This window comes from Anolis sagrei, chromosome 4, assembly GCF_037176765.1.
Source record: "Anolis sagrei isolate rAnoSag1 chromosome 4, rAnoSag1.mat, whole genome shotgun sequence".
Classification (NCBI taxonomy): Eukaryota; Metazoa; Chordata; class Lepidosauria; order Squamata; family Dactyloidae; genus Anolis; species Anolis sagrei.
The window spans coordinates 233,213,784-233,234,982 of NC_090024.1; the positions used below are offsets into that span (position 1 = coordinate 233,213,784).

At 39.6% G+C, this 21,199-nt stretch overlaps 1 protein-coding gene across 2 annotated transcripts in view; it reads right to left on the reverse strand.

Annotated features, from left to right (window-relative positions):
• Window positions 1–239: 239 nt before the first annotated feature.
• Window positions 240–21,199, reverse strand: part of GATA5 (GATA binding protein 5) — an 80,938-nt gene continuing 59,978 nt past the window's right edge. For both annotated transcript variants that reach the window (XM_067468225.1, XM_060771980.2), the window contains exons 3-7: window positions 10,824–10,993; window positions 6,009–6,134; window positions 3,799–3,886; window positions 2,613–2,737; window positions 240–860 (exon numbers count right to left, since the gene is read on the reverse strand). In XM_067468225.1, the coding sequence (XP_067324326.1) occupies window positions 705–860; window positions 2,613–2,737; window positions 3,799–3,886; window positions 6,009–6,134; window positions 10,824–10,993 (665 nt within the window). In that variant the 3' untranslated portion in view covers window positions 240–704. The remainder of the gene's footprint in view (window positions 861–2,612; window positions 2,738–3,798; window positions 3,887–6,008; window positions 6,135–10,823; window positions 10,994–21,199) is intronic.

Genomic DNA, 21,199 nt, shown 5'->3' on the forward strand with positions numbered 1-21,199 from the left:
GCAATGCAAGGGAGTTTCCATGCGTGACATCTTATTAATGGTGATAAATTAGGCACTCCGGAAGCTAAAAGAGTCTTAGAGGAGGATTGGTTTTTAAATATACAACAGCAAAGGTTTTCAAACAAAAGGGGTTGTGCTCCTTCTTTTCCTTTTCCTCATTGCCTTGCCACCACCAATCCACATTAGAAAGTCAACAGTGTTTGTTTACACCTTATTAAAATTAAGTGACTGGTGCCACGTTTTATCATAGTTTTTATTAGGAAGTGGAGTAAAATTGCACACAGGGGGGTCATTAAAAAGAGGGTGGGGTGGAAATCACTCTGAACAAAATAGATTCTGGATTTCTCTTGTGAGAATGGATCACAGGGGAAAATAGAGACCTCCTACTGAGAACAGAAGTCCCCTTTCTTTTGCTTTCGATTGGTATGGTATATCAGGAAAAGCTTTCAAAGAACCAAAGGATCAGTAGAGTCAGGCGCACCAAGAAGAAGGCAGTCTGCCCATCTCAAGTGGTGTTTGAGTGAAGCATCCTCTTGTCAAAGGAAAGAAATTGGTCTTTGGGAACAAAGAACTATGTTGATTACAGGGAACCTCAGGCGCAAAGCCCTCCAGCAGGAAGGTCCATTGTCCATCTGTCCATTGGTGGCATGAGAATCAAGGGTTGTTCCGCAGCATGTTTTATTTCAAAATGGAAGACTGGTTTCCTAGGCCAGTGCCAATGCACACCATGAGTCCTGACGAAGGGGGACACTGAGTCCTGATTGCTGGGTCATAGCGTTGGAAGAAAAGGCGTAATCCTCTGGTTCGTACTTGAACTGGGGATGGCTGTCAGCCAAGGCATCTTCAGATTGGTTTGGGCCCTGCAAGGATTTACAGTAAGGAAACAAATGAATGTGCAACCATTACAAGTATGGAGTTTTGCCCCCAGGAGATCTTTCACATTAAATAATGATAGTGCTATGTTTCACTTTAATTGAGGCCCCTTCTACACTGCCCTATATCCCAGGATCTGGAGCCACGGTGGTGCAATGGGTTAAGATCTTGTGCCAGCTGAACTGCTGACCTGAAGGTCGGTGGTTCGAATCCATGAGGCGGGGTGAACTCCCATCCGTCAGCTCCAGCTTACCTTGTGGTGACATGAGAGAAGCCTCCCACAGGATGGTAAAACATCTGGGCATCCCCTGGGTAAAGTCTTTGCAGACAGCCAAGTCTCTCACACCAGAAGCAACTTGCAGTTTCTCAAGTCACTTTTGACATGAAAAAAAAAATCCCAGGATTTGATCCCAGTTTAAAGCAGAAAATCTGGGATCAGATCCTGGGATATAGGACAGTGTAGAAGGGGCCTGAGTTGGTTGCATCCAATGGAGTCTTGTAAACTATAAATTGAGCTTTGCTAGGCTGAACTGGAGATCTGTTTAGAGCTTTTTTTGTCTGGAAATAAATCCACTGAAACAGGTGAGCTTGCATCCTCATCTCCTGCCTGGAGGTTACTCATGAAAAGTGGAAACATGGGGCATCTTGAGTACCTAGAACACCCTAGCCAGCCTAGACAATAGCAAGTTGTAGTCAGATAGGAAGGGAGGGAGGGAGGAAGGAAGGGAGGAAGGGAAGAGAGGGAAGATAGAGAGATAGATAGCTAGATAGAGAGACAGACAGACAGACAGAGGAAATAAAATCTCCATACTCTGGAATGAATCTCAAATTCCTGATTTATATATTTTTTCTCTTCTAACTTACTGGTTGGAAGATAGAATAAAATCTCATTGAACAACTTGTGCTGCCCCATAACAATATTGAAGTTAAATCTCTCTTACATGTATTTTTAATATATTATGATTCTTATCAAGAGACTAGGAAGAACCCAATACAGTACAATCCCTGAGGACGTAGCAAATTCTTCCTGAAGATACTTCCCTATGAATTTTCCAAATGTCCTGTGTGTCTTAATGGCAATGTCTGTCATTCATTTCAAGAAGGATCTCTATTAGCCATGTTTTAACTATTTTGCTGAAAAGTTCCAACAAAACCTTTACAGAGGATAGAATTAAATTTTAAGATTTGGTCATGCACCATTTCTGACAGAACAATGGTAAATATATTTAGTTTTTGTAAATAAACTTTTTAAAGCTGTTTTATTTTTAAATGCATTATATTATGTTCTATATACATCTCTCTCAAATAAGCCTTTTAATCAGCAGATTTTGTGGCCTGTTGATTGCAAATAAAGACTTAATGGAATTGTTATTGTTGGTTTTGTGTTGACCATTCTGCTTTCAATGTATTGTCGAAGGCTTTCATGGCCGGAATCACTGGGTTGTTGTAGGTTTTTCTGGGCTATATGGCCATGTTCTAGAGACATTTTCTCCTGACGTTTCGCCTGCATCTATGGCAAGCATCCTCAGAGGTAGTGAGGATGCTCACTACCTCTGAGGATGCTTGCCATAGATGCAGGTGAAACGTCAAGAGAAAATGCCTCTAGAACATGGCCATATAGCCCGGAAAAACCTACAACAACCCACATTCTGGTTTCATATGCTTCCTGCTCCTAGCTACATGTCATCAAACCAGGTTCAAATATGTCAGATTATTTTGCAAACCCTGTTGTTCTTTACCTGGGGAGCTGGCACTACAGACTGTCCAGGATATTGCGATGTTACAGCAGGTTCAGTTTTTAAAGTGACGGTGCTTTCAGAATTGGTAATAGAGGAAGGGGAATTGGTGGTTGAAGTTGTGGAACCTGAGAGAAAGAGATCAAGAAAGAAAGACTGGTTAAATAACATTTATATTAGAAGATACATCTCCATGGCTGTATGGGGTTTCATGGTTTACTAGCATCACTTATGTTGCTTAATCATATTTCCATTTCTGTCAAATGTTTATGGATCTCTTCAAACCCACTGTCTCCAGACTATTTTTTTCCATGTCAGGAGTGACTTGAGAAACTGCAAGCCACATCTGGTGTGAGAGAACTGGCCGTCTGCAAGGACATTGCCCAGGGGACGCCTGGAAGTTTTACCATCCTGTGGGAGGCTTCTCTCATGTCCCTGCATGAGAAGCTGGAGCTGACAGATGGGAGCTCACCCCACTCCCTGTATTAGAACCACCTTGTGCCAGTCAGCAGTCCTGCTGCCACAAGGGTTTAACCCATTGTGCCACCGGGGCTCCTCCAGATTATTGAATTTGCTCTTATTCTAGATATCAGTGGTGGGCAACTTGGTCTTTCAGTCCAGCTCCCATCTGTTCTGAGTTTAGGAACTCTCTGGACTATAGGAATACACCACTAAAGCACTTCTGAAAGATGCCCATTCAACCTCTATATAAAGACCTCCAAAGATGGAGAGTGAACCATCCTCCAGGGAAGTCCATTCCATTGCTGAACAGTTCCAAGAACGGGAAAGAAGTTCTTCCTAATGTTTAGGTGAAATATCTTTTGCTGATATTTGAATTCATTGATTTCTAGCCTGTGGAGCAGCAGGAAAAAACTAGCTCCATCTTCCACATGACATCCCTTCAGATACTGAAAGATATCTATCATGTTACTTCTAAGTCTTATGGGAAAGAATTTGGGATGCATTGATCAGCTTTAGATTGCAGACTTTTTATGTATGGTGGGCTTGAATGTAAACAATAGCACTGCTAAATTATACAAGATGGGTGGGAGAGAGCAAAAGAACAACCAAAAATTGAGACCCCCCATCTCATTTTCTTTCACTTTTCTCCATTACTCTAGACAACAACTTTCTTTGAACATAATTCTGTCTCTTTTTACTTTACACAGCAATCATAACAATGTCTTACCTGTTGAGGATTTGCCTTTGGTGATATTTTTAGGCTTCCTCTTTCTTGTCTGGATACTTTCTTTCTTCATTGCCAGAGGCCTTGGTACCTAAACATCACAAAGAACAAGAACACCAATGAGATCTGCATTTCTATACGAAGTGCATAGGTTGTGTCTGTATGGAGGTTTGACTTATGCAAAACATAAGATGGCCTTGTTCTTCATAGTACACCATTCTCTCAATCACAGACTAGTAGATGTGAGGTTCAATAATATAATATAATATATTGTATATACATATAATATTGATAATATTAAAATGTAATAAAATCTATATCAATAAAATGTAATGTTCATTTGTGGGATTAACATAACTCAAAAACCACTGGATAAATTAACACCAAATTTGGACACTACAACCCTAACTGACCAATGAATGACCATCACTCATAAACCCCTCCCCCAAAAAGCAGCAGAAAGTACTTAAAAACCCCAAAAAGCTAAATGACGATACAGCACATGTGCGAAAATGACAGCTCCCAGCATCCCCTAGACCAGGCCCATTAGGGGAGGAGGATGCTCCAAATGCATTGCTTCCAAGCTGCAAGCTTTCTTCTCCTTGGATTTCTTTGAGAGCATCCCAATCCGTACATATTTCTTATTTCCTATTCCAGGACTGCAACTCCCAGCAATCCTCCAGATAGATAAGATATATAGATTAGATAGAGATAGATAGTGGGTAGACAGATCAATCAGGAGGACTGCTGGGAGTTGCAGTCCAAGAATAGGTAGAGAAGGAAGAAAAGAGAGAAATAAAAAGGGAGGGGAAGGATGGAAAGAGGTAGAGAAGGAAGGAAGGAGAGAAAGAGGGAGGGAGGGTAGGCCATAGCAACATGTGGCAGGTACAGCTAGTATAATACTATTAATAATAATATGATATTGTAATTATATATTTATATTACATGTAATATGACTAATAATATAATAGTATAATGTCATAGGACAATATAGTAATATATAATACTAATATTGTGCTATGGTAATAGTATAATATATTGTATTTATTGTATTTATTGTAAGCCACTCTGAGTCCCCTTCAGGATGTGAAGGGTGGCATATAAATGTCATAAATAAATAAATAAATAAATATCTGGAGACCCTTCTGATAGATATTGTGTTTAAAAATTCCAGTTTCCCTAATACGTGAATTAATTAGAAAGAGGAATCACCATAGAGCACTGACAGCTTAATTATATTGAAGCAGATAATATGAATATAAGATAAATGGTGATCCATGCTTTAAAAAGCTAGGAAGAAGAAAAAAAACACAAGGCATGTCTTTACAGCGCAACCTTTTCTGTCAGAAGCAGGCAATTTCTGTGAATCCAGGTCTGTGGAACCAAGACCTACTGAAAAATGCATTTAAGATTGTCAGTTCAGGCCCTGAATTTTCTGGGCCAAACCTGAGACTTAGGAAATGGCCCCATAATGTCGTTAATTATTACTTGCAGAAAATATTATTTCTGCACAAACATGCTGTTTCAGCACAGGAAATGGTCTCTTCTGTGAACCACAAGATGTGAATTTTGCATCTAGAATTTTGCATCCAGAATTGCAAACAGACTTCGAAAATTGTATCATTTTAAATGATTTCTCACAAAAGGATGAACACTGCTAAAATTACTCCTTGCTTCCTTCAAGAAGAATACTAGTGCAAAATTATACCAGGGGCATTCAATTCTTGTTGCATGAATATCATAAAATCATAGAATAATAGAGTTGGAAGAGACCACATGGGCCATCTAGTCCATCCCCCTGCCATGCAGGAAAAACATAGTCAAAGTACCCCCGGCAGATGGCCATCCAGCCTCTATTCTAAACCTCCAATGAAGGAGCTTCCACAACATTCTGAAGCAGAGAGTTCCACTGCTGAACAGCTCTTACAGTCAGGAAATTCTTCCTAATGTTCAGGTGGAATCTCCTTTCTTGTAATTTGAACCCATTGCTCCAACTTCTAGTTTCCAGGACTGCTCCCTCTTCCTTATGTCACCCTGGAATAGTTTTAAATATGTATTGGTTTATCATTCAGCTATTGAATTATTGAATCTAGTCCCTCTGGAACTAGCAATTCGATTTAGACTTATATATTCCACATTGGAGAAGAGTAAGATATAGATGAAATAGAGATCCAGTTTCATCTCAATGAGGGTTTACAAGCCAGATTCCTTACCCCATGCAGCTTCATGTACAATCCACATGCGTTGCAGACTGGCTCCCCTTCTGCATTCCGTCTCCAGAGGGTCGTATTGGTCGTGTGACAGTTAGTGCAGCAAAGACCAGCACGTCTAGATGAAGACTGGAAAAACAAGAAGAAAGGAATATGCCAGGGTTACGAAGGATCTTGGAATTAAAGTGTGTTTACATGATGGACCTCCCAAATCTGATGATTCAACCAACTGCAGCTTCAAAAATACACAAAACAATACCACAACACAAGTAGGGTAGCATGTACTGTGTTTGTGAGGTTGGAGAGAGATTCAATCTGGAGAGATACTGAGGATCTGTGAAATGAGGCGAATCCACATGCCATGCATTTCACAGATCCCCAGTCCCTCTCCAGCCTCACATCTGTCTCCAGCCCTGAGTGAATACAAAAATACATGGATGCCCAAGTCCAATCCTATACAATTTCATAGTAAAAATTGTGTCCCTTTTATAAAACTAGCCATCCCCTGCCACATGTTGCTATGGCCCATTCTATGTATATGTATTTTGTGTGTGTATATATGCATATATCTGTGTGTGTATATTTGTGTATATGTGTATATATGTGTGCTTGTGTATATATGTGGATTTGCGCATGCATTGTAATGTATTTTTTCTTTTTTGGCTTTTTAAGTCCCTTGTAATGTATTTTTTGCCTTCCTCTGTGTTTTTCAGTGTTTTATGAGTGATGATCACTTGTTGGTTTGATAGGTATATTGTGTCCAAATTTGGTGTTGGTTTTCCTAGTGGTTTTTGAGTTATGTTAATCCCACAAACAAACATTACATTTTATTTATATAGATGGCAAAAAAAAAAAATTCTTGATTTTTTTTTTTAAAACACACATTTCAAGCCATGGATGTGGATACAGAATCCATGGATACAGAGAGTTGATTGTATATCTTGAGAACTGATTGGTTCTACTTTCAGCCAGATCTCACTTCAAGTCCTTCCCTATTCCTTCTCAGCCTTAAAAGAGAGAAAGTATCAGCCTGTGAAGAGCATCTTCCAGCTGCCTAGGAAATTATGTGCAGGATGAAGAATTCCATATCTGTTTACTTTACTATTAAAAACCCAGGACCATAAAATGATGAATTAAGTGAAGGGAGCAAGAATCAAAACTTCAAGCTCCATGAACATCACAGTCGGGATCTGTGTTTTAGGAAGATGGATGGAGTGACAATGCCAGGCTAGACATCGGAACAGTCTGGTTGCAAAGAAAATTATTAAAATAGAAATTGTGCCTACATCTTCCGTTTGCTTCTCTTCTATGCTGCAGTTCATGATTCCTTGCAAAAGATTTGTTTCCAAGTATATAAACCTTAAAAACCACCAAAAGGGGTTCATGGCATCCTACACATGAACCCATTTATTTGGGCACATGTTTCTGTGGAGTAGAGAACATTTTAGGTACACAGCTACCCCTGTATCTGCCCCTGCAGATTTGAGTATTTGTTTATTGCTTTCCTCATTATAGTATTTCTAGGAAACTCTAGTTCCTTCAACAGAATTCTATGATCAATCTCTGGGAAAAGTTGACCATGGAGACAAATCAGAGGACCTAGAGATTCTTATAGAGGTATTCTCCCCAGCTCAGAAAAATAAAACTAGCATTTTAAAATGCTATTAGTTCTCACCTAACTGAGTGAATCAATAAAGAACCAATCTTTAAACCAGAGGAAAATTCCATTTCAACATTCCTTCTCTCTAATATTTGCAACTCACAATAAAAGGAGAAATTAATGTCTGTTTTGGCTATGCAGAAACTTGGAAGTAGCCCACATGGCTGTGAAAATTTCAATAGTGTTCTTAAGAGAAAGTGAATGCCTAACCCTTCTTATTCTCAGCAGCCTATGAAGAGTTTTGACCTTGGCCAAGTAGTTGTTGACTCCAACGCTACTCCCTGCAGCGGTTTGTTTATACAAAACAGGACAGAGCCCTTCACAGACTGCATTTGGGAGCCAAATGTAGCTGATAAGCTGACATGAAAACCTATTTATTCAAAATATGTAGGGAAGTTTCACAGAGAGGATCAACTGCGAGGTCCGAAAACTGCAGCCAGATGAAGCTTGCTCCATTCTCCCTCCTGCTCAAGTGACATAAAACTATTTTATCCAGCTTTTTATAAAACACACACTCAAAAAACCTCCTTCAGGGGCAAAGCATTTTGTTGTATAAGACAAAGCAACAAATGACATGACCTCCACACCCTAATCAAATGCACTTTAGGAAATGCCAAGAGATGACATAATTTGTCAGATGTGGATAAATGGAATTATGTATACTGATTCTATAGATATGGGTCTTGTCATAAGCCAAAGGATAGCATGCATACAATGCATTATAATGAATTACGTTGTCTATAACATGATAGCTTTTAGTATTGCAAAGGCATGATGACATTGTTTTTACAAAATTAATGAAAAGATAGGCAAAATCATTATTGTGATATGCCAAGTAAAACTGGGTACTTCCAAAATATATTTGAAGGGTCACTTTGGTTGGTTTTGTGGCCATGTTTAAAGTGTAAATAACATTACGAATTAATGTAAAATAAGCCCGCAACAAATAATAATAATAATAATAATAATAATAATAATAATAATAATCAGCACACAGGGTGCTGTGCCAAAAGATCTCAGCCAGCATTTGGAAACAATGAACATTGACAAAATCATGATCTGTCAATTGCAAAAGGCCACCTTACTTGGATCTGCACGCATCATTCGAAAATACATCATACAGTTCGAGGCGCTTGGGAAGTGTTCGACTTGTGATTTTGTGATACAAAATCCAGCATAGAGATCTTGTTTGCTGTGGCATACTATAGTTTTATGTCAATAATAATAATAATCATTTCTTACTCGCCTCTCCCCTAATTTTTCTTCATGTCAGGAGCGGCTTGAGAAACTGCAAATTGCTTCTGGTGTGAGAGAATTGGCCATCTGCAAGGACATTGCCCAGGGGATGTCTGGATGTTTTACCATCCTGTGGGAGGCTTCTCTCATGCCCCACATGAGAAGTTGGAGCTGACAGACAGGAGCTCACCCAGCTCCCGGTATTCAAACCATTGACCTTTTGGTCAGCAGTCCAGCCAGCAAAAGGGTTTAACTCATTATGCCACTAGGGGCTCCTTTTTCCCCAATGCTTTGCTACTTGAAACAACTAATGAGGTACTTTTGAATGGAATCCTAGTATGCTAGCTAAAGAAAAAATGAAGCCGCAAGCTCTGAGCTTAGACTCTGGTAGTTTCATTTTTCAGTTCAACAAACAAGCCAGATGGAGTTCATGGGAAGTGCTTTTGGAATCCCAAGGCCAAAGCAACATTTTTGCTGCCAGAAGGGATACAATGTCTTCTCCAAACAACCGATGGAGGGAACGCTGTACTTGAACACTTGGTGAATAATAGCAGAGGGCAACAGACAAATGCAATAAATTTGATGTAATATGACGCTGTTAAAAGTCAAACATGGACAAACTGCCTCCCAGATGGTGACGTCAGAGCTCTTAGGAGCCGACATGAGTTTCTTTTGATAAGCCCCAAACTGGAAGTTCAGTAATAGCATATTTGTGAGCATGGGTGATGTGGAGAATACAAAACAGCGCTCCGAAGATTCACTAATAAATTCTGGAGCCTAATACTATTCCGCAAATAGTATAAAGTAACAATATTTTTGCAAATATTTTTAGACACATATGCATAGATTATATATTTATATACACACAGAGACATACACATATTGCACTGTTTTCAAGAGCAACCTGCCCAGTGCTTGGTTAGCATGAGAACTGGTTATCTTGCCAAATGCTTCTTGGAAAGCTAGAGGCAGAACAGGAAAACAACTGCCCTGGTCCTTCTGTCTTACAGCCTGGAACCCCAGCTCTCAGCGGTGGCTGGGAGAGCTTTTGCACAATTAAAACTTGTGCGCCAGCTGTGCCCGTACTTTGGGAAGTCTGATCTGGCCACAGTGGTCGACGCTCTTGTTACATCCCACCTCTGAGTTGAAGATCTTCTGGAGAGGCCCTGCTCTCGGTGCTGTCTCTGTCGCAAACGTGCTTGGAAGGGGCCAAGGGACAGGGCCTTCTCAGTGGTGGCCCCCCGCCTGTGGAATTCATTCCCCGTGAAACTAGATTATCGATGTCCCTCCTTTCCTTAAGAAAGAAGTTAGAAACATGGATGTGGGACCAGGCCTTCGGGTAATCTTGCTGACAATGACAGTGACAATGATGACAATCGCTATGGAAATGGACGATTGACATGCTTGATGGAGTCTCTAACAAGAGAATTTGGCTCAGATAAGGCCACCAGGCTGTTATTGAAACAGAAACAGATTTTAATTAATTAATATGATTTAATGTTTTAAATGTATGTAATTATTGGATTTTATTAGGTATTTTATTATGTGTACACTGCAGGCATTGAATTGTTGCAAGAAGCAAAGTTGTTGCTGAAATCACCCCACTTGTTCATCATCAAAGCAATATGAAATCCAGAAATCAGCATTCCATAAAGAAGAGAAAAAAAGAAGGACCAAGACAAAAAGTTTCCAGTGTGGCTGTTACCTTCCATGTCACCGGGGCAGTGAAGTTGTTCCACGTTTTAGTCTCCTCTTTAAAAGAATCTATCCAAGGTGCTGAGTCTATTTTGACATATGATTCAGAACCTTGGATAGCTCCTTTAAAGTGTAGTAGTTTCTAGTTGCCATTGAATCAAATCATATTGAACATATATTTTGCAGGCGAGGGGGAGAGGAACCAGTTGAAGGTTTGCAAGTCTTACCAGTCTTTTCTGTGGCTTGATGAGTGGCCGGTTAATGCCATTCATTTTGTGATAGAGACCACAGGCATTACACAGATAGTGGCCTGTTCCATCTTTCCTCCAGAGCGGTGTGGACATCGCTCCACAGTTAACACACTCTCTACTTTCTCCAGGGAATTCCTCCAAGAACTCTGAAATGGAGAGAAAAAAACAAACATATATTTTGTTAAGTATTAGAGTGGAAAGAAGTCACATCATAACATCACTTCATTTGTTTGGTGTACCATCGGACATGGCTAAAATTATCTCTTGCTTCATTGCAAAGAAACTCAATGAAGAATTCCACCCATAACATTTCTAAAGGTTTGTTGCAAATAAGCCTCTTTTTGCAGCTCTTGATTGACCAAAATTGCACCTTTTTTTTTGGGAACCTCCCAGTAAATTGCCTTCCATTGAAGTTTTTGCAATAACTAAACATGACTGTTAGTACATGGGCTCTTGGATGGTAATTATTTGAACAGAAATATGACTTCAAATAATAAAAACAATATAGAATTATAGAGTTAGAAGTGGTCTTATGGATCAGCTCAATGACAGATCTCCAGCCAAATCATCATCTGCAGGTAGCTATCCAGCAAACTTGGATAGCCTGCAAAACTATAAATACCTTGTCAAACTATAAATCCTAGGATTCCATAGGGTGCAACCATAGCAGCTGAACTGGTATCAAGCTGTTATAATGCATAGTACAGACACATACTAAAAGTCAGTTTTTGCTACCTTTTGCTTTTGTTTTCAGTCCCTGGATGACTCAAGAGGCACTGAAGTTTTCTTCTAATCTAAATGGATTGTTAAAACAGGGCTCCAGCAATATCTGAAGCTTCACATGTTTCTCACCCCGAGAAAATCAAGACACAGACATCCCCGACATTGATCATGCAGTTGGCTCCATAAGAGACACAATTAATGAACTTTACCCCACATCCTTTATACTCCCATTTTGATGACTTCATGTCCTTTTGTAGTTATTTCATTGCTAATTTATTTGCAGGAAAGGATAGAGAATAAGTTGATGCCTTTTTGCAAAATTTGCGAGCTATGCACTGACATATGGATAGAAACCATATCCTCAATTATTCATATCCCAGTTGGAAAAAAATGTTTCCCGACAGTTGGGAAAATCCATCAGGAAGAAGAATAAAGCTGAGAAATGTTTCTGCCATTTTCTTCCAGTATTTGATTCTCAAAATGCAGCAGGACAGTAGTCTACAAGGAAATACACATGGGGTTTTGCGTGTGTGCGTGTTTCCGTGTGTGTGTGTGTGTGTGCAAATACATTTTCCTATTTTTTTTTAAAAAATCTCAATCCACATGTCTTGCTTTGTTGAATAATTTCCCTGAAAGACTTCTGGGACATTTGAATGTTCGTTTACTCCTGGAATAGTCTTTTTTTACCTGCAAGGATCAAATAGTGGAATATTTACATCCTGACACAGAAACACAATATAGAAGCTCGTATCAGAAGTGGAATGAGGAACTCTTTCTTTCCCTTTTGCATTCCGCCTCAACCATGGTCCAGTGAGATAACAGGTTACATAAAGATTATTTCCACAAGTGCCCTGATCTCAAGATCATTTGGCAGGGAAATCCATGGCTTGTTCCTCTGTCATCACACTTTTTCAATTGCTCTTAGAATGTCCCAGTTTCCCTCTCCTTCTACTTTCCCGCTTTGTCCTCAGCTTGCTTAAAACTGAATTTAAAGATCAAAAATAATTTGCACTCAATTAGTTTAGCAGAGGGCAGAAGAGATCTTGCCCTTCCCAGCAACTCAGACAAAAGCAAACTGCAGCAGCCTCTCCCAGTTTGGGTGCTCTTCCTCCTTAGTAATTTTTGCCATCTTAACCAATTTTGCCACCTTGCCCAGACAGAGTATTGAAGAATCATAGAATCATAGGATCAAAGAGTTGGAAGAGACCTCATGGGCCATCCAGTCCAACCCCCTGCCAAGAAGCAGGAATATTGCATTCAGATCACCCCTGACAGATGGCCATCCAGCCTCTGTTTAAAAGCTTCCAAAGAAGGAGCCTTCACCACACTCCAGGGCAGAGAGTTCCACTGCTGAACGGCTCTCACAGTCAGGAAGTTCTTCTTCATGTTCAGATGGAATCTCTTCTCTTGTAGTTTGAAGCCATTGTTCCGCGTCCTAGTCTCCAGGGAAGGAGAAAACAAGCTTGCTCCCTCCTCCCTGTGGCTTCCTCTCACATATTTATACATGGCTATCATATCCCCTCTCAGTCCAGAAGTGGGGCTATGGTGAAAAGGGTAGAAGGGTTGGTGCATCTTTTAGGTTTTCTCAGGATGGACTAAGCTATCATCTTTTGGTATAATACTTGACCCATGGGTATGTTGACCCAGTTTTTTTGGATAGATTTTTTGACCAAAATTTCTAAACTTGCACATAAATATGGGCCCCCAATGGAACCGTTGGTTGAACTGCTGAGTTGTAGAATTTGCTGATCAAAAGATCGGCAGTTCGAATCCACAGAGCAGGGTTAGAGCCTGTCGTTAGCCCCAGCTTATTCATTTATTTATTATTTGCTGTATTTATATACTGCCCTTCTCAACCCCGAAGGGGACTCAAGGCAGTTCACAGCTTCTGCCAACCTAGCAGTTCAAAAACATGAAAATATGAGTAGATCAATAAGTACCACTCTGGCGGGAAGGTAATGGTGCTCCATGCAGCCAGCCACATGACCTGGGAGAAGTCTATGGGCAATGCTGGCTCTTCAGCTTAGAAATGGAGATGAGCACCACCCCCAAGAGAAGGACTTGACTGGACTTAATGTCAAGGGAAAACATTTACCTTTATACCTATACCTACACATATATATACTAGCCATCCCCTGCCATGTGTTGCTGTGTCCCAGTCTGTGTATATGTGTTTTGTGTGTGTATATGTGTGTGTATATATTTGTATATATGTGTATATGTGTGTTTGCATGTGTGTGTGTGTGTGTGTGTGTGTGGTTTTGCACATGCGTTGTAATGTAATTTTGGGTTTTTAAAAAACTTTTTCAGTCTCTTCTGTTTTTCAGTGTTTTTATGAGTGATGGTCACTCACTGGCCTGATAGGTGTATTGTGTCCAAATTTGGTGTCAATTCGTCCACTGGTTTTTGAGTTATGTTAATCCCACAAACGAACATTACATTTTTATTTATATAGATTACTAGCAGCCCCCTGCCATGTGTTGCTGTGGCCCAGTCTGTGTATATGTGTTTTGTATGTATATATGTGTGTGTGTATTTGTGTATATGTGCATTTCCGTATATATGTGATTTTGCACATGCGTTGTAACGTATTTTTGTGGGGTGTTTTGGCTTTTTAAGTCTCATCTGCTGTATTTTTGAATGTTTTTATGAGTGATGGTCACTCATTGGCCTGATAGGTGTATTGTGTCAAAATTTGGTGTCAATTCCTCCAGTGCTTTTTGAGTTATGTTAATCCCACAAATGAACATTACATATATTTATATAGAGAGTACTTTTGCACCTTGAATTCATTTTGCAGCAACTGAAGTAAGCTGAAGACAAAAAGGAAAAGTGGGGGGAAGGAATGAATACAGTGGGATGTTTTAAAACAGCTGAAAAGAGTAAGTGGGACTGCCAAATCAAGAGACTTAGGAGGTATAGTTACTCCTACTCTCTGTCTTGCTGAACAAGGCAGAAACTGGGGCAGGGCAGATATGGCATGGTAAAGGGGGGCTAGAAAAACACTGGCATCCAAGGTTAGGTTGCAGCTGTGCATCTGCAATAAACAATAAAATAAAGTTCACTTAGGAAAGAATATGATCTGCACTAGCTGATCCTTCTGTGGCTGTGTGTGCCAGAGCTACCAGTTGTAAGCAGAGTAAACAGCATCTGCCCTTGATATTCCTTGTACTTAGAATGTGCGAACAACAAAACAGAAGGAAAAGGGGAAGAGCAGATAAGCAGATCTGCCCAGACACATCAACAGGTTATAAAAGGATAGCATTGTGGCCAACAAATGAAATATGGTTAAAAATAAAGATCTCTGGATGTGGTTTGGAAGGAGCCTTCAAGTGGTTTGTGAAAGGCTCAAAGTATTTTGCTTACTTATGGAAGTCTTACCTGACCTGGTGTCTCATTTGACTTGGGCAGATTGTCAGTTTGGAATAAAAAATTGTTGAGACATGCTGACCTGCTCTACCTTTTTCATCGTGTGGGAATATATCCATGTTGTTTCTATTAAAGCAGCAATGCTTAGGAACATATATCTTTTATTTTACTGAGGGATATGTGTAAATAGACACTTCTTGTAGCAGTTTACTTAACCTGAGAAGAGATTCTGTGCCCTGAGACTCTAAACTGGGTCCTGAGATCCAGGAACACAAGCAGATGCTCATCCCATTTATCATAAAGCAGTGGTTCCCAACTTGTGGTCTGTGGACCAGCAGTGATCCGTAAGAACTAAAATATGGTCTGTGGCCTCACCATTACTACACCATTGCAACAAGAGTGACTGGTCTCGTGAAACCCTCTTATAGTCCCGAGCCTTAATAAATGTGATTTTCTGTGGGCGAGCAGATTGTGACTACTAGATGATATACATTCTGTATTTGAAACTTGAGCTGATGTGGTCTATCCAATGCAGTTTTCTGAATCAGCACCCCAAATAGCCAAACTGAATCTAAAGTTGACCAAAAACTGATTTGTAACCCTGAGGTTGGAGAGTGGTCTCTAGTCAAGTGGTCCCTGGTCAAAAAAAGGTTGGGAACCACTGTCATAAAGGGATTGCTGTCATAGGAAAACCAGATTATAATAATGCCAGATTATTCAGATTGACAGCCTTTTGTACACACACACACATTCATGTAGCTGCAAACTGTAGTTTTAATGTATTTATGCTTTTTTAGGCTAAATGGCTTTCCTATGACAGTCTTCTAGGGGTGGTCAGGTTACAACAATTACATTTTATCTTCACATTCACTTTGCGGTGATGGTTAGGCCAAGCGATAATAATTTACAAGAAGCCACTTATCCCATTCCATGGCAGAACAGGAGTCAGGATACCAGGCGCAGAGCGTGGCAATTTAAATTTGTTTACGGCCTGCACAATCTGCCCAGCAATAGTTGTTTTCTGAGACATTCAAACCAGAGTAATGCAATTAAATGCAAAAGTAAAACCATAAAACTTAAGTAGAAGATAAATCCAGTGGCAGAGGAGAGCATTCCCAGCAGAAGCCAACAGTATTTGGATCTTAAAACTTCTAATAACAATGCATCAATAAACTGCAAAGAGGTTTTAAATGTTTAAAGCTTACACAAATTAAAAAGCTCTGCTTCTCCAAAAAGGGTGTTTAATAACTGGGAAGCCAGCCAGTAGTAGTTAGTGGGACCAATATCAGCAGAGTGGTTTTATTCCAAGCTTTAAAAAATACTGACTACTCAATGTGATTGGTAGCAGGACCTTGGATAGTTCCTTTTTACAATCAGATCCAAACCCAGGTCAGAAGAAGCACTTCCCTCTGGCAGGAACCCCTTCCCCTTTGCTTATCTGATGGGTTAAGAACTGGACAACTGTCAGAAAATGGAGCCAGCTGAAAAGCAGAACCCAGGATTTGCTAACTTAGAAACACTAGATAGCAAATAGGTAAAGATAAAGGTTTCCCCTGACATTATGTTTAGTCATGTCCGACTCTGGGGGGTGGTGCTCATCTCCATTTCTAAGACAAAGAGCCAGCATTGTCCGTAGACACCTCCAAGGTCATGTGGCCAGCATGACTGCATGGAGTGTCATTACCTTCCCGCAGAAGTGGCACCTATTGAGCTACTCATATTTGCATGTTTTTGAACTGCTAGGCTGGCAGAAGCTGGGTCTAACAGCAGGAACTCACCCTGCTCCCTGGATTCAAACTGCTGACCTTTTGATCAGCAAGTTCAGCCATTCAGCTGAACTGTACCCACTGTACTACCAGGGGCTCCTTTAGATAGCCATAACAATAATACTAATACTAATCATCATCATCATCATCATGATCTGTCAACTGCAAAAGGCCACCTTACTTGGATCTGTGCGCATCATTCGAAAATACATCACACAGTCCTAGACGCTTGGGAAGTGTTCAGCTTGTGATTTTGTGATATGAAATATATCTTGTTTACTGTGACATACTGTGTTTTTGTGTCAGTAAAATAATAATAATAATAATAATAATAAGAAGAAGAAGAAGAAGAAGAAGAAGAAGAAGAAAAGTGACTGAAAGAGAGGATTAGGGATCAAAAGTTCACAACAAGGATATAATTTGGATATATCGAAACAGTGTTAAAGTTTCCACAGAACTACCTGGAAGAACTAGAATATTCCTAGAGATGCCATATTTTGTTAGATGTGTATAGGTAAAAATATGAGTAACAGTCTCTGAGGTATTGGGTTTGTACAGTAGTCAAGTATGAAATGCTAGTATACTAACTGTAGCTGCATTATGGATTACATCACCACGTTCTACCTGCTAAGGCTACCAGACAACAGAATTGTCTATATTCTTGTTTTTCCAGTTAAAGCATCGGAAACTGCCTTTCAAATAAATCCATCAAACCATATCAGAGAAAGAGAATAAACCAAAATCCTAATAGCATTTTTGAGAATGGATTTTCCAGATAATTCCATTTCTTTCTACTCTTTCTTCTTTTGTTTACTTACATCAGTATTCCAGAAGGTATCACATACAGTGCAAGGATGTATTACCCCAAAAAGTTCACCATGACCGAGAGACACCAAGTTTGGACTTAACACAATATAGGCTTAAGAGGTTTGCATTACATTCTGGGTCAACACAGTCTTTCTCAAAGGGCAGCCTTGACCTGCTAAGTGCATATTACATTAAAAAGGAAAACAACACTGAAACCAGACATTTAAAAGCATTGTCAGGACTGGCCATAAAGTTAGTCAGCTACACATCAGCCCAAAGTAAGGAGCTGGAAGAGTTTCCCCTCTGGAGAATTGCGGTGCAGCTGATACTCCACTGAAGTGCTGATTTCATTGGGATGAATCTGAGTATTTAAATTCAAACATTTAATCCAGTGCCACCTTTGTATTTATGCACTTACTTTTCTCCTATTACTCCCACTTCAAAGCCGGGTCACCCTGACCCAAGCTAATCCAAGGCTGAGACATGTGAAAACATCCCAAGTCTTTGGATCAAGAATTTGAGGTATTTGTACAGGGCTCTTCACAAAACCTTATCCAAAGTACTTTGTCTTTTCTATTGCAGCTTTCAGGAACCCTTGGCTAGGGAAACTGTGGCCCTACACATATTTCTGGATTCAAACTTTCACCACTCCAATGTGGCCAATGATGGTAATTGTAGTTCCAATGATGGGAATTGTAATTCAGTTCTCAAACGTTTCATTTGGCTCTTGTATTTGTAATTTCAAGACATTGATTTTTGCCAAAGACCGGGAATTTATCTGCACTATAAATCCATAAGTGGTTTTAGAGCAAGTCAACAATCCCACTTGTGAGAGCCAGGGTGATGTAGCATTTTGAGCATTGGACTGTGACTCTGGAAACCAGGACTAGGGAAACACACAGTATCACTTTGGGCAAGTAACACTCTCTCAGCCTCAGAGGAAAGCAAAGGTAACACTCCTCGGAACAAACGTCAAATGATAGTTGCCTTACGGTTGACATAAGTCAGAAATGACTAGAACACACACAACAACAGTTGAGTCTGACTTTGGGGTATGGTGCTCATCTCAATTTCTAAGCCAAAGAGCAAGCGTTGTCCGCAGATGCCTCCAAGGTTATATGGATGGCATGCTCCATGGAGCACCGTTACCTTTCCGCCAAGGCAGTACCTATTGATCTACTCATATGTGCATGTTTCAAACTGGGGCAGAAGCTGGGGCTAAAAATGGGAGTTCACTCTGCTCCCCAGATTCAAACCAGTGCCAACCTAGCAGTTCAAAAACATGCAAATGTGAGTAGATCAGTAGGTATCACTTCTGCAGGAAGGTAACGTTATTCCATGCAGCCATGCTGGCCACATGACCTTGGAGATATCTATGGACAATGCCAGCTCTTCAGCTTAGAAATGAAGATAAGCACCACCCCCCAGAGTCAGACATGACTATACCTAATGTCAGGGGAAACCTTTACCTGTACCTTAGCTAGATTGAAGCCGGTCAAGGCATCATGTAAAGAATATACATGGATTTGTGGTCCTCCAGAGATGTTGGAAAACTACAACTTCCATAATCCCTCACATTGGCCGGTGGGAGTTCAAGCCATTACAGACTTATGGTGATCCTAAGGAGAATCTATCATTGGATTTACTCTCATTGGCTAAGAATATGTGACTCACCCAAAGTTTCCCCAATGGGTTTTTGTGACCAAGTGGAGAATCAAACTCTGGTCTTCAGAATCATAGCCCAACATTCAAACTACACCACAATGGCTTTTTTCCTCCTGATATAAAGAGGAAAAAATTAAAGGTAGTTTAATGTTTTTACCAAGAGTGATTTCCCATCTGACAAAGGTGTTAGTTGCCCTACAATAATTGGGATTTTAAACAAAGGAACATGTACCATCCTTGAAAATTGGAGCCAAAATCCAGAGAGAATCCAAAGGAGAGATGCATAGTCATACATGTTTTTTAAACTTGTGCTGCAGTGCGAATAGAGACAAACTACTGCCAAGCTAAATAAAATAATTATAGCTGCGAAAAGCAATAAAACACCCCACAGTTCTAGTCTACCTTTTACTGCACATGTAATTTATTTGTATCTTACTTATTGCAGTATGAAAACAAACTTCATTAAGTTCTTGTGGGTTTTTTCGGGCTATACGGCCATGTTTTAGAGGCATTTCTCTAGAACATGGCCATATTGCCCAAAAAAACCCACAAGAACTTAGTGATTCCAGCCATGAAAGCCTTTGACAATACATCAAACTTCATTTGTTTCACTTAAATTTAGTTCCTCATATGGGATGCTATCCAGAGACAGAGTATACCTATTGAGCATCACTTATCCAAAATGTTTTGAGACCAAAAGTACTTTGGATTTTGGGGGGGATTTTGGAATATCAGTATTTGCATATACCTGAGGTATCTTGGAGATGGGACCCAAGGAGAAACATAAAATTCCCTTACATTCTTTATACACATAGCCTAAAGTTGATTTTTAAATAAAATTTTCAACAATAATGTGCATGAAGCAAAGTTTGAAGCAAAGATCTCACTATCTCAGTCACCCATGTAGACAATTTTGGAGCATTTTGGAATTCCAAATATGAGGTGGTCAACCTGTATTCTCCTTAAACTCCATGGGACTTGGACATTAGTTCTAAACATAGTAGTATTTCACATATTCTAAGGAAGAAGAAATATGCCTGGATTAAGATAACACGAGCCAACAAAATAAAACTTTTTTTTGTACTCAGAAATGAGAATAGCATGGTTTAAATAATTTTTATGCTGATTTTAAATATGTCTTTATTTTTTCCTATCATGTCAACTTTTTAACATATGACTAATGGTACATTACAGCAGACTACTGTAAAGTCTGCACATTTCACATCATATTCAGTTATACAAGCCAACAAGTATTTTTCATCAGATATTATTTTAGGTGATTCTTATAGAGTTCTTTGTGCTGATTTCAGATCTGTGTTTATTTCTTCTCTATTGTGCATAGTTTTTGCGATGAGGCTAATCAAATAATTAATACATTTATGCACTGATAATAATAGAATCTAATTAACCACAAGCCAGTAAGTATTTTTTTCATTATGATTTTAGGTCATTCTTATAGAGGTTTTTTTTTTTTTTGCACTGAATTCTGAACTGTGTTTATTTTTTCTGTATCATGTGTCATTTTTGCAATGAGGCTAATAGAATAATTAATGCAGCTATGCACTGATATCAATAGAATCTAATTAACCACAAGCCAACAAGTTTTTTTCATCAGATATGATTTTAGGTCATTTTTATAGAGTTTTTTTTGTGCTGAATTCAGATTTGTGTTTATTTTTTCTCTCTATCATGTGTAGTTTTTGTGATGAGGCTAATCAAATAATTAATGCATTGGGTTGTTGTAGGTTTTTTCGGGCTATATGTCCATGGTCTAAAGGCATTCTCTCATGACGTTTTGCCTGCATCTATGGCAAGCATCCTCAGAGGTAGTGAGGTCTGTTGGAGCTAGGAAAAGGGGTTGATATATCTGTGGAGTGACCAGGGTGGGACAAAGGACTCTTGTCTGCTGGAGCTAGGTGTGACCACCTTGATTAGCATATAATGGCCTGGCAGTGCCTGGAGCAAACTTTTGTTGAGAGGTGATTAGATGTCCTTGTTTGTTTCCTCTCTGTTGTTGTGCTG